A 14,237-nucleotide genomic window follows, 5' to 3' on the forward strand; every position below is an offset into this window, starting at 1 on the left:
GATGAGACTCTGTGCTTTTTGATGTGTCGAATTTTTTAACTGAATTGTTTGTAAGTGTCATATCGAACAAAAAGTTTCTTTAATCAAACTATTATTGACGTTAATCTGACGATAAGAGGAAAGTTTGCCTCATTAGAACGCTTTTGACTCAAACGGAACTGTCTCTATCGTGACAGGGGCCCTGTAATGCATACATTTTTATGGGTCCTAGGGTCCATGTCACATTTATCTAACTCTATTTAGAGATATTGCGTTTGCACGTTAGATGATTGTCAGGATTCCTCATCCACAAATAGCGTTTTCTGATGGAAAGACTGCGAATTATTGAAGTACAGTTGTTGTTCTACTGCTCTTTCATATGAAAGTAATTGCTAAGATCATCAAATTCAAGAGATTTAGCCCAATTAGCGATACATTATAACGCTTTTTCCCAATTCGCGATATAGAACAACGATTTTGCTTTATCGATGAAATTTTTATAAGATTTCATTAAAATTTTACAATATCACGATTTTTCCTCGATTTTTACAATTTTATCTCGATTTATCGTGGTTGTATTTACTGATTGTACAGCTAAAAATGGCATCAATGAGAAAATGATTTAGAGTTTTTGTTCCGATAATTCGACAATGAACTGTCGTGAAAAAATTTCAAATATCTGCCGATTGAATCGCGATGCGGTACCCGCATGCAGCTTCCAGTGGCTCGGAAATCACTCAGAGCGCCTTAGATTGCAAAATAGGCACACCGCGTTACCCAGCTAGACGCTCGTCTTGAAAGATGAAGGCTGGCCGGTTTGTGGATGTCAAGGTGCATTTGTACGTTCATTCCGCTACTACTCCAAATATGTTGCAATTGAGCCTTGTTTCGTTAAGGAGTAATAGTTCGGTTGTGCATCTTCCGGAATCAGCCTTTAGATTTCGGACTTTTTAAGAGGAAAGTGTATATGAAATAGTCCAATTCTGAGAAAGTTTTGGGATATAAGCTCTGTTCTGTCTGAAATATATTGATTCACAATGTACGTCATAGAGGAAATGATAAAGAATGATAATACCTTGGAATGTTATGTTACCGGAAATAGATTAGAACCTACGACAGCAATGTAAAAACAGATGGTATAAAAGGAAGAATAATTTTTAGCTGTTTACGGAAACATAAACTGAACCCGCTGAACCAGAACAAGCCCCAATACATCATTAGACTCTCTGTCATTCCCTCTTACGTTTCATTTTCATTTATGTCGCATTTCGCTGTTTTCTTTTTGTTGCTTTGCGCGGTCGTTCATTTCTAGCTCCCAGCTCCGCTCTCACACCGAAATCATAAGAAATACTCGGGTAAACTCCTGATATTTTTGACGCCTCATGAAGTCCACTTTAATTTTTGACTGATCCTATTATCAGGGAGGGATTCCTCAGACTTGGCTGTTCACAGTTTTAGTAGATATGGTTATGGGTTGTTCGAAAACACAAATACCTAAATAAATAGAAACTCATGAAGAAAGATTTACTCGATTTTTGAAGAAATCAGTAACGCAAGATACATTTTTTACAAGCTTCGGGGCTTGCTGCACTGGGCTCTGAATTGAGCGTGGGCTGATTTCCATATTCATGACTGGACATTTTTCTGACTCTTTAGTGAAAAAAGTACGAAAATGTTGAGATGCGCGCTCGAATTTTTCCTGAAGAGACCATGAAGCGACTTTGCCTTATTCGTCGTCTTTAGATCAGAGAATGTAGAGGTAGAGGCTGCAGCCCATATTCTAGGACGGCTACGTTGTTAAATATTTAAACAATCAAAGAATTATTTGGAAACTTGGCAATGTCACGATCGATATCAGGAATGGTCTACTTGATCGGCACAAAAGGTAACGCTGGAATTAAGTTAATGAAACAAGCAGAGCGCAATTTTGTTTGTTGAGTGCGACGATCACTGCTCAATTGAATCAGTGAGTTCGAAAACACACCAACTCGGAAAAAAAATTGTTCAGGAAACACCTAAAACTGCGCAGCGGGCGAAGAAGTTAGTTTAAGAAAAACCTTTTTGGTGCCAAAGGACAAGTACTTAGAGACTTTGTAAAGCACCAAGTTGAAATCGATACACCATGTTTGATGACAGAGAATTAAGCGTTTAAAAATTTCCGAGTTGGTATGTTTTCGTTCTCACCGACTTTCAGATACTGATTTTTCATAGTCTGCCCTGAAAAATTTATATTTTTCGATCTGAATAACGCTTGAATATTTATATAAACTGTTGGTACAAGGTATACCTACTGAACCGAAAAAAGAAAACCGCAAAATCGGATGGTCACCCGTTTCCCTTGAAATGGCCAAAAATTGGTATTTCCAATGAAATACTTCGATTCTTCCCTTTCCCCGTCGCTGTTTTGAGCACTTCCGATTGCAATTTCGAAATTTCCTTTTGCGTGCAGATGCTTCTATCCATAAGTGTTACTAAACCGTAAAAAAGAGAAAATCGAAAAAAACCCGAGTTGGTGTGTTTTCTAACTGATTCAATTTTGCTTTAACTCCTGGATGCAACTATTCGGGCTCCATGGATGTCCGTGTTGCATATGCACGGGGTTGTAGGCGTTTTAACTGTCCAGGTATTCATCACTTCACCCGCGGCTCTAACTGCGGGCTTCGCTGCGAGGATCCAAAATGGAAGAGCGCCTTCACCTCTTCGTTTATACTACAAAGTTATCTCCAGGCACGAATAGTAAGTTGCATACAGTCAGAGGATGTGAATATCCTTTGTACTTCAATAATGATATTCCAATGTGCTGAGCGCGTTTTGTAGAGCAACTATTCGTGTCCGAGAGATGCCTTCGAATTATGAATGTAGAACTGAAAAGCCCTGCCATTTTAGATCTCCGTAGTAAAGCCCACCGTACCACGGAACGGGCCTTTCAGAGAGAATGGACGTAAAAAAACTGCAAATTTCAATGTTAATCTCTTCACATCATAAATTGTGTGGGGTTCGAGGCATTTTACGAGGAAACCACTGAAACCACTTAACTAAAAACTTGACTAAAAACTGGGGGTGAAGGGATTTCGTGACTGGGGAAAATTCCGCAATGAATCAACGGTGGCCCATTTTTCTGTCCCTATTGAAATGATTGAATTGAAGCGGCGATACAATACCTCCCCGTGTCGGTATACTCTGGAATTCATAGAACACCTACTAATTGACGCATTTGAGATCAAAAAGTTAGCAGATCTTTTGTTTCATCTGTCAGAGAAACGAAAAACAAAATTCCTTATGACATGATAACTTCTTCTGAGCTAAAGCAAATTGCGGCTTGGAACCGATGTCATTGGACCTGAAAATTTTATAAAAGCCTCAGATGAAATTATTACGCAGAATCCCTGGATGGAAAAATTATTCATGTCTTTTTCACCATATTTTTTTCCAGCAGCATTAAGTCTATGATTTCTGCTTGGTTGATTCCAACTTTATTCCAGAGGACACAGTTGCTGTGACATTTTAAAAGCATCAGATGATATTATGACGCAGAATCTCTGGAGGGAAAAACGATTCATGCCTTTTTGACGGTATGTTTTTCTTCAGCAGAATTAAGTACATATTTCATGCTCGGTTGATTCCAACACTCTATTTGTAGCTTTATGTGAGAGGACAAAGTTAATGTGAAAGGAAGCAAACTATAAAATTCTTGTGATAGGCGTTAGAGTAAAATCATATATTTCAGTTTCAGTCCATCTTTTGAAAATTTCAACAGATTGGAACACCTTTATCCGCTTCGGTTCCACCTGTTTTTTTTTCCGTTTTCCGCTTTTTCATAAAAAATGAGCGGAAAATGTATGCGTCACTAAAATATTCTCGCGCAGATTCAAGGAGAAATCACTAATGGTAATAGCAAAAAATACCTAAAAAATTGGTTTCTGTCGTCTGATGGCGATGACTCAATCCCCCCCCCCTCTGCATTTTCACGGAATCCAGAGAATGCATATTGTATACTCTGGATTACGGGAAATGCAGAGCAAGATGTATAAAACGGAAGGTTGCGGAGTTGAAAATACCAGTTGTTGGTTACTTTGGTGGAATCATGGCGTTGCTCAAGCACCGCTCCCCGTGTCTACTTTTTGCGCTCATACTTCTGGTAAGTTTTGCAATTCTTAAACACGAGATCGTATCTTTAATGTGTTGCTTTAAAAGTTTTTTACTACGAACTTTTTCAAATTCGGCAGAACTGCCGAATCCTCGGCGGGATACGCCGGATTTCAGCAGCCGGAACCGCGAATGTCAGCTCCAGCTGCCAAAATTCTCAGGGTGCGGATACTGCTGTAAAATTTTTTACCGTGCACATTAAATTATTCTGTCATTATTTTATGATCACTAAGCTTGTTTGCGCCACGAAACCTGTGAGGAATTTTCGGACTTAAAGGACTAATTATGTTATTTGGACCTCATCATCTTTACTATAAACTCTCTGAGCTCGTACATTTTCCTTTTTTGTCACAGTTCCATTAAGTCGTTTTCCATTATTTTTGTGGCTAACCACAATTGAGAGTCCCTGCATGAGCCCGCCTTATTCAGATTTTGAACATTTTATTTGATCCAGGTTTTTTTGTACCACGCGATAAAATTGTGACTACTCCTATTTGAACGAGGTAAAAGTTCATTACTTGTCATAGTTTGTTCCTAAGATCGATTTTCATAATTTGTGCGACTTTCAGAAGAAGAAAGATGAGCCCATTTTTTTTAGATTAATTAAAGGGGACCTGCGAAAACAACCCTGCAGATTCTGCAGTTTCGACCTCATAACGGTCAGAGGTCGTACTTCCTGGTAATCAATGTTACCTGGTCCAATCAAATATGTTGAACACTATTCAACTGTGCATCCACAATGAGAAATTACACTTTAAATTATTCTCTCTCTCCATCGTGAGGGACTGTCCGAAAGAATTGATGCCCTTCAACGAAAAAATGAATGTCTATTTGATCGCACACACTCGGTACACGGACTTTATGTCTACTTTTTTTACGTCCACAGACTTTTCGTTTACAATTTTTACGTCCACAGTTCTAAAGCCCACACTATTGTTAAGTCCATTACTTAAAAATCCACTAAGTTAAGTCCACATATGTAAAGAATGAGCCATAGTTGTGATGAAAGAAACCATACAAAAATTAATAAAAGAGGAAAAAAGCTAAGAAGTACGCAATTATTTGTTTTTTAACTTATTTGTACATCGACAATTTTGAGCGTTTAGTTGCGCTTACACCACGCTGCAGGACAGTGAAAGCCCAAAACATAAAAGAATAAATTTGAATGCTTTTGTTGGAAATCATTAAATTTGACACGGAACGACTATTATACTTACAAAAATCACATTATATTTTCCAGTAGTACATATTTCTTTTGCATCAGTTTAAAAGGGAATAATCAATGCAGAGAGTGCAAACATTTCAAAATCATGAGTTGAAAAACGCTGACTCCACGAGTTCAAATATTAGAGCCTAACACAGAGCGGAGCGGCGTGTTAAGCGCAGAACGCGCACTGGCGCCTACAAACCTAACGGGATACTTCACGCATTGCGCAACGCGTGAAGTATCTCGTTAGGTTTGTAGGCGCCTATGCGCGTGTCACGCTGGTCGCCTGCCGCGCCGCAACGCTTTAAGCAACTATTTCGCGTCAGAAGCGTTGCACAGTATCCTACAAGATTGAAGGCGCACGAAATAACTAGTTAAAGAGGACTTTCAATTTTGACTGCATCTGTTTCCTAGGCTCCCGCTTTGGTTTTCATCTTATCATATCCGTGCAGTGTACACATGAACATGAGTCTGTTCTATTTCATGACTTGATTCATGAATGAAATGTTTTTAAGAATGAAGGAACTCTTCACCTCTCGTAATTTAAAAATCTAAATTTTCGTATATACTGCCATTTTCAAAATTCTCTGTAAAGACGTTAATAGCCTGTGACGTTGAACGTCTTAAAATATACTAACTAACTAACTAACTAGTAGTAGTATGCGTTTATTTTTGAGGTAGTTCCTGTCATTTAAATGAGAAGAAAAAATGTCCACAATTTGGACAATTTTGGACATATTCATGGTTGGGCATTAAATAATGTGGACTTAATGAAGACTGGATTTAACGTTTAGTGGACATGAATAGCGGTGGACATTTATTTAATGGACAAAAGGTAGGTGGACATAAAGTCCTGGAAGCACACACTCATAACAACTCATATCATCTAAGGTGTATGATTTTTTAAAATCAACAAGTATGCGGAGTTGCAGGCAGAAGCTGTCTCAGTTGAGCAGGGAAGTAATACAGAGCTCAACACGCAAGCAAGATTCAACGACACTGGTCTCAACGAAACACTTTTGAAAGTGGATGCAGAGGAACAACCCGGCGACGAACAGACAGAAAAAGTTGACGATACCCAACCGCGGCTTGTAGTAAGGCGTGTAAACTTCGACGAAATTGACAATGATGGGAACGTTGTGAACATTAATTCGGGCAACTTTAATAACATTAACGGCATGTACCTGACTCAAGGCCACTATCTCCGCATTAAAAATCACAGAGGTCTTCGGCTAATCGTAAAAAGTCCCAATAAAGAACAAAATATCCGGGCAATAAATGGTGTCGTTACAATCAATGGTAAAACCGTGTGCACGGATAGTAGATCATTACCCACTCAACCAACGTACCAGAAAACGCCGGATGGAGCCATGTGGTACACGAATCTCTCATTGGGGTCACCGATGTCACCGAATTAGATCGAGGAGTTCAAGGCTGAGGAGGAGCTAAGGCAGAAAAAGAAGGAAGATCGCAGGAGAGAGAAGGAGAGGCGAAAGAGCAAGAAAGCAGCGGCAAAAGCAGAGCGGAAGGAGAGGAAAAGGGCTCAAAAGGAACTCAAGCGTACCGCATCAACTTTGAAGAAAGAAAGCGATAGAATGGCAAAGGAGATGAAACGGCAAGGGAAAGCCGTGGCGAAAGAATGGGAACGAAACGAAAAGGATTGGCTGAGACAGAAAGAGAGAGCAAAGGAGGGAGCAGTAAAATTGTACGAGAAATTCACGAGAGGCTCCGAGAGTGAATCTGATGACGAAGACAGTGACTGGGACGATTGAGGAATTTTGGTTTTGTTTCGATGAATGTTCCTTGCTGGCATTTCTGTCCGAGGAAACATTCAGTTTTCAGCTAGTACACTATTAAAGCATGTAGAAAAATTTGTGGGTTCGTTTATTTATCCTATACTCCTCGCTCTCAGAAATGTTTGAACGAAACAGTGTGTTTGATAGATATTAGAGTCGAATGTAAAAAATTCAATGGAATTTTGGAAAACTGTACAAAAAACTGAAAGGTCTATCCTTTTTTATACTTTTGTCTACTTTTTATCCGTAATTTTCTTGAAATACCCGTGAAAAATTGTGTATGCATTTGCAATGACTTAAAGCCTGCACAAAAATCGACGAACTTCGGAACAAATGTAAAGACCCTGGTAAAAATTGGCGATAGGAGCTGCGTTTCAAAAAACCACAGGAGTTCTTATAGCCGACTGAAGAGGGCGATAGAAAATCATATAGCTGGCTGTAGAAAGTGGAAAAAATCCTACGGCCGGGCTACACGAAGCGATAAAACATTATACAGCCGGGCTATAGTTCCTATCGCCGGGCTTTACACTTTATCGCCTAGCTGTTGCTTTTTCGCTATCGGCTATAAAAGGCTATAAGAAATTGTGTAGAAATTCTTGTGTTTTTTAAATTCTTAAGTTTGTTAAGTTTGAATCACCTTAATATTTACAAAACGCACATTATATTTTCCTTTACTAAATATTTTTTTTCATCAATTAAAATGAGAATAATCCATACAGAGTGTGCAAACATTTCAAAGTCATGAGTTGAAAAACGATGACTGCGCGAGATTAAATATTAAAGCCTAACACAATGCGGAGCGCCGGCGCGGCGCACTGGCGCCTACAAACCTAACTGGGATACTTCACGCATTGCGCAATGCGTGAAGTATCCCTGTTGGGTTTGTAGGCGCCAATGTGCGTTCACCGCTGGCTGCCCGCCCGCCGCGCCGCACCGCAGGGTACCGCGGCGCATGAAGCAACTATTTCACACCAGAGGTATTGCACAGTATCATACTAAATTGAAGGCGCTCCAACATATTAGGAATGGCAGCAATCCTTCAAAAGTACGGAGCTTTCCTCGCAAATTAAATCAAGGTACTGCTGCCCAAACAAAGAGCGGTAGTCCAAAAACTCAGTAAGCCCTAGCATCCGTAATTAGTAACGTTTAGCATACACTTTATCGACAGGTTGTTGCTTAATCCCCATCGGCTAGAAAAGGCTATAAGAAATTGTGTTGCCGGCTATAGAAGCTATTGGAAATCTTACAACCGGCTGTTGGTCTATGGTATTTTGGAACACGGATTCTACTGCGAATTTTTACCAGGGGAATATACTTCGGTATTCAAAAGACTTCTTTATTTATAAAAATGTATGTATTTGTGTACTTGAGAACATATTTATTTTCATTTTTAATGACTTGTCACTTCCTTCAATCTCGAAGGTAGTATGAGGCGAAAAATAAAAATAGCCAACAAAAAGATAATTATTTGATAGATACCTTGACAAAAGAAAAGGCTGTCGAGACTCTTGTAGAAGGGTAGGGCTTGAGCCGAGGGGAGCCGAACCGAGGCACTCATCGACGTCACAACGAGGAACACCGACCACCACGAAAACATTCGAAAATTCACCACAAAACAGTCCCGAAATCGCCCAACGGCAAAACTCCCCTCGATTTTTAAGATCAACGGGACATCAAACACAGAGGCGCGAGCATGGTTGAAAAACTCACCTTTCCCTCACCGAAACTGACCTACGTCCCCTTTCAGGTATGAAAACTTCTTGGGGACGAAATTCTAAGTACTCAAATAGTATTTTTAATAAAGTCTTGAGTTTTCTAAAGCGGGGCGTATGTTTAGATATTTTGACTCGAACGAATTTTTAATCAAACGTTGATCTCTGAGACTTCTCGCCCGTTTTATCGTTGCTTGACCTGTGCGCTTTGTTTCTGTTCAGTTACAGTTTGGTTTGGTCTTAAATAGTCCAAGGTCAACGGTTTGATATGATTTACGCTCAATCTAAATTCAACTTAAACGAATTACATGAAAGGTATGAACACTGCACGAATCTTACTCAGGGGTGACTTTTAATTTTCGACACTGTGTGAGACGATTCTCACGCTTGAATTGGCAACCAAACACTGAGTTTTCTGAGTAGGAAACTGAACAGGAACTGTATCTATCCGGAAATTCGCACAATCTACTTTTTTCAAGGTTTATTAAAGTGATAGATTGGAAATTAGACGAATAGCCGCCAAAGCACTGAAATAATTGCACTGGTAACAGCTCTAAGTCTAGTAAAATTTATCTATCGGCGCCTGTTACTCCTTTTTCGCGGCTAAACTCGGGCGTTTTGAATAATTTTACTTTAGGTTTTTTTCACTTCGTGCGTTTCCGGCGCTTGTCGACTGCCGTTAGAGATGGAGAGACAGTGACGATATCAAGACGGGTACTCGGTCACTGAGATGCTCACTGCAGTATCGCCCGGCTTAACCTTGTTTTATTTGAGGGAATCATTTCTCCGTGGAATACTATTGCCTGCCTTATCGGTGCATTTTTCGCCACGTGGTTTTTACCGCATGGAAAAAATCCTTGCCGGCTCAAGAAAAACAGTCGGCGAGACAGGGTTCTCAAAAAAGATATCTGAAAAATTGGCTATAAAACTTGTGACCGTTCCGACAGGGAAAGGGACCGTGGCTTACAAAGGCAATCGATTTGGGTAAAACAAAAATTTAAAAAAAAAAAACTTAAAAAACTTTAAACACTTTTTAAAAAAATTAAAAAAAATTTAAGTTTTTTTAAAAAATAAAAAAAATATCGAATTTTGTGATTTGGACGGGGGCCTGTTTCTCCCTCCTCCCCCCCCTCTGGTGTTTCAAAGAATTAGTTGCAAGTGGGTTTAATTCATATGCGTACCACAATTGAACCGCGTTTAGGAACATCAGCCACATCAGCCATTGCCAAACTTAGCAATTTTTTTTTAAAAAGAAAGCGTTTATGCGGATTCCTTTGAAAATGTTGAGGAATTTGCTTTGTACCGTGCAGAAAATACACTGAAACTCGCACAACCGTTTCCATGTAAATAACTGACGTGACTTGGTTCCTTCCTGCTGAATGCGGTCCATTTGTAATAGGAGTCTGCTATTTCTGACTCATTTTAGGAACAACATATTAATGTGCCATTGGTTTCCCTATGCAAATAGGTGCTTTTATGGATGATCAGAAATTGTAGCTCCTCATTGCAAAATGTAGTCTTTTTGAACACAGTGAAATCAAAAGGAACTATATCTATTGTGTCATGAGCCCTACCATGTATGTACTGTTATGAATCTCAGGGCTCATGTTGGAGTAGATAAATAGTTCTTATGTTAATTTGTGTATGTCTATTTGTCCAACAGAGGGTGTATAATGTTGCGTTATTGACCGGCATTTTAGTACTTTGAGTATGGCAAATTAGAATTTTCAATACTGTTTTTCTTAGTTGAGTTTTTTTTTTAAACGCAAACTTGAAACCGTCATAAATCCGGTCTGGTCCGGGATTTTTGGGAGATATTCGTCCTAATTTTGTAGGATTTGTTGGAAAATTTGAGCATGTTTCGTGTCTTAACATGCGCAAAAAGTCCATCAACATAATGCTACCAAATACCGATACCGCATTACCGTCCTTACTTTTGATGTGCGTTTTAGGCATTAAGGTCCGTCCTCATGCCGGAAGTGACTTTAAAATGAGAGCTTGGTAAATCTTATCGAATTACATCGTAATATTTACCGACATTCGTGTAAAAATTTACCTCAAACATGCCCAAACCACGTAAATCTCGAGTAGCTCTACCTCAGGATCAGTGAAATTTGTACATCACCAAATTTCTATTTTTTTCTCGTGGTTTCTCTCAAACACCTATCGATTATTTCTTTTGACGTTAGGAAGCACGCTTATAAAGTAGGAGGCTACTTTCACTTTTTCGGTGATAAAAATGAAATGCAGCTGTATGCAGTTCATTGATATTGACTGTAACGTCGGAAAAAATGCAAGAACAAGGTTATGGCGCTAAAAAAATCGCTGAGCACAGCACCGAATTCTTGTTACCGATATATTGCTGAACGTTAAATGCACGACGATTCATCGATATGACATTGCTTACCATTTGAACTATAGGACTATAATGGTTGTTTGTCGATGCTCCTATCAATGCAGAGCAGGTTATCGTAAGAGTTCAGTCTCGTATTATCAGGTGCACATTTTTCTCACACCAGCGTTGCCTCATTAATACACTTTACTCCAATTATATTCAATAATCGAAGTTCATTTAATTTTTTCAGTTTTGGGTTCAAAATGTTTGCATTGTGCCGAGTTTCACCATTGGAAGTGTTGAAAACATTACCTCCCTGTAAATCTTTCTTGTGAAATAAAAACCAGGAAGGCGCAGTGTATTCCGGGGTTTGAAATTTTCACTAACACCTTTTGTGCTAACGAGCCTTCATTTTGTGAGGTACACCACAAAACATCCGGAGTGTAGCAATAGTTATCTACCCGAAGATTTGAAGGAGTTCAAGCCTTAGCGGCTGAAAATTGCTCTGCACACAACATTGTAATGTTTTGTCTGGAAATGTATATAATTACTCAATCGCGGTTGCATGTTTTCAAAAATTCTTGTTGGATTTTCTTCGTGATTTAAGGGCAAGGTGAATATTTTGATTATGAAACATGCACGGTCTATTAATTAATGAATTTACCAGTCTCCGAATAAAATCTTACAATTTTGCGATGAAATTAGGCCCCTCTTCAATTCACACATGCAAATATCCCTTATATGTTCAACCCTGCTTGCTCGTCAATCAAGTATGACAAACGTCCATCAACTAACTACATATCTCAAAGCTCCTTTTTTTATTTTTTTAAATTCAAATTCGTTTAGTTTTTGAAAAAATGTAATTTTTGGCAAACTTTAAATTACTCCAGCACACTAATATATCATTATATTATGTGGTATGTCGGTTCATATGGCAAGTCAGAAATTCCACTCCGCAGGGAAAATTTTAATTTTTCATAGGCAAGTTTTGGGGTGATCAAGAATAACTGTCGTCATTTTCAGCTTCAGCGCTGAAAAACCACTGAGAGTCACACCTATCATAAATCTTGCGGTTCCCTAGTTGGATACCTGAAGTTCACTTGAACTACATTTTACAATAAGGAACTACTATATATTTCTGGCTCCTCCGCGAAATCACCTATTTCTATAAGGGAACTATCAGTACGTAAGTTTTTCCTGATACTATCCAGAAATTGTAGTTCCTCATATTGCAAAAAGCGGTCCATTCGATCGAAGAAAATAATGGGCAGGTGGCAACACGGAGCTTCACTCACTTAAAAGCAGGCAAAACAATCGAATCATACCGAGGCAGCCTGTCTCACCTGGAATCGATTTTTATAATGGGTTCAAACGTGGGAACAACAATGTTGCCAAACTCCAAGACTCACCACCGGCAATTGGACGTAATCCTGTCGAACGGAACTGTGTGCATTATGACGTGAGCCCTGTCGTGCATATATCGATGGTGAAACTGCAAGAATGCGTATATCGGTTTGTGACGTTGCAGACTTCCTGTCATACTTTATTTTTCATGTGGAAAACCACTTAACATCATTTATTGAACACTTCGGATATTTTTCCTCTCTATGGGAAGAATATTCTGTGAAAATTTCAAGCCACAATTTTGCTTCGGTTTCCTTTTAAAAAATACACAGAGTACACAGAGTCGTAATGTAAGTGGGTGAGCTGGTGCCACTTTTAAGCATTTTCCAGGTCCCAAATTCCGAGACTCCTGTGTGACGCCGGGTCACTTTTTCGATACATAATCGATTGTTTGCGATACACGGGTACCCGGCCATCCGATGTAAACAAAGAAGATAGGAAACACCACGTATTCCACTCCGCCATTTTGGATCGAACATGTATCGAAAAAGTGACCCGAACTCGGCGCACACCGGGCTCGGAACTCGTCGAGCAGAACATGGCGCCAGCACTCCCATTTACATTACGACTCTATGTACTCTATGAAAAAATAAAATAGGAGCGGAGATTTTCAAACAGCGCAACCGATATACGCATTTTTGCAGTTTCACCGTCGATATTCTTATGGGTCTCAGGGCTCATGTCTTAATGCGCATGGTTCCGTTTGGCAGGAATACGTCCGTTTGAGTGTTGATACGGCGTTTTTCCTCGGCGCTCTTCGAGGGGGCCGGTCGAAATTTGATTGAGCGGGCCGCGAAGGGGGCGCAGTGCTCTTCTGCGGGGGGCGGAGAGCGAGTCGGAGGTAATAGTTTGCGGCTTGATAATCCTTAATCCTTCACCGCGATGGTGCAAGTTCTAAGCGTTCGCGGTCTCTCAGTTCTGGTTCTCGAGGGCCGGTTTCCGATCCTCGAGTGTTTGTCTGTCTGTCTCTTGTCTGTCAGTGTTCCGCCGCTTCGCCGCCTCCGCTGTTTTCCCGCCGCTCGAGAACCTCGCGTCTTCGCCAAGTGTCGTTTGCTTAGTCGCTGGAGCTGAATCCCTGGCAGATTAGCCGAGGGTCGTGCGATAGAGACTGGGATTTTTGTTAAAAAATGGTCTATTTCAGTGAAAATTACAAGTTTTTGGTTTAACTTGTTCTAAGTGTTCCCCTTCTTTTTTGCCACTCAAGAATTACAAATGAAAAGCCTTTTTTTGACTTGCGCTTCAGCGCCGCCTCTAGAGCTTTCAAAGCTGCTTCTTCAATGTTAAAGCGTCCTTTTAGAAGTCCTTTTAAAAATTGTTTTGCTGTTAGATACGAATAAAAGTCATAATTTGCCAAATCAGGACTGTAGCGAGGTTTTGGTGCCGTGCTTATCCCTCGTATTCCAGTGTTAACAATTTGGGTACCCATCGCGCGCAAACAAGTGTCAAATTTGGATGATCATGTAAAATCGTATGAGCACTCCAACAGATGTAGACAAATAATTATGCTATAGCCGTTGAACTGTTGTGTGACAATCAATCTGCATGATTTCACATACTGTGCTGTTTGCAACCTCGATGATCACGGATGTGAGGGCCTAAGGGCACCAGGACCTCCTTGCAGTTCGTGCTCATTTCAGCCCTTTCTAAAACAATGGAAC

At 39.9% G+C, this 14,237-nt stretch overlaps 2 protein-coding genes and 1 pseudogene across 2 annotated transcripts in view; 2 read left to right on the top strand and 1 right to left on the bottom strand.

The window, feature by feature from the left end:
• LOC109044334 (uncharacterized) overlaps positions 1-9,524 on the bottom strand; it is a 62,364-nt gene extending 52,840 nt beyond the window's left edge. The window contains exon 1 of the mRNA XM_019062019.2: positions 8,608-9,524. Within this exon, the coding sequence (XP_018917564.2) occupies positions 8,608-8,725 (118 nt within the window). The 5' untranslated portion in view covers positions 8,726-9,524. The remainder of the gene's footprint in view (positions 1-8,607) is intronic.
• The window catches only part of LOC109044333 (protein Wnt-16), a 33,855-nt gene continuing 23,622 nt past the window's right edge, over positions 4,005-14,237 (top strand). The window contains exon 1 of the mRNA XM_019062010.2: positions 4,005-4,117. The gene's annotated coding sequence lies outside the window, so the exon portion shown is untranslated. The remainder of the gene's footprint in view (positions 4,118-14,237) is intronic.
• Positions 6,235-7,205, top strand: LOC140224135 (uncharacterized; annotated as a pseudogene).

This window comes from Bemisia tabaci, chromosome 3 (assembly GCF_918797505.1).
Source record: "Bemisia tabaci chromosome 3, PGI_BMITA_v3".
Lineage (NCBI taxonomy): Eukaryota > Metazoa > Arthropoda > Insecta > Hemiptera > Aleyrodidae > Bemisia > Bemisia tabaci.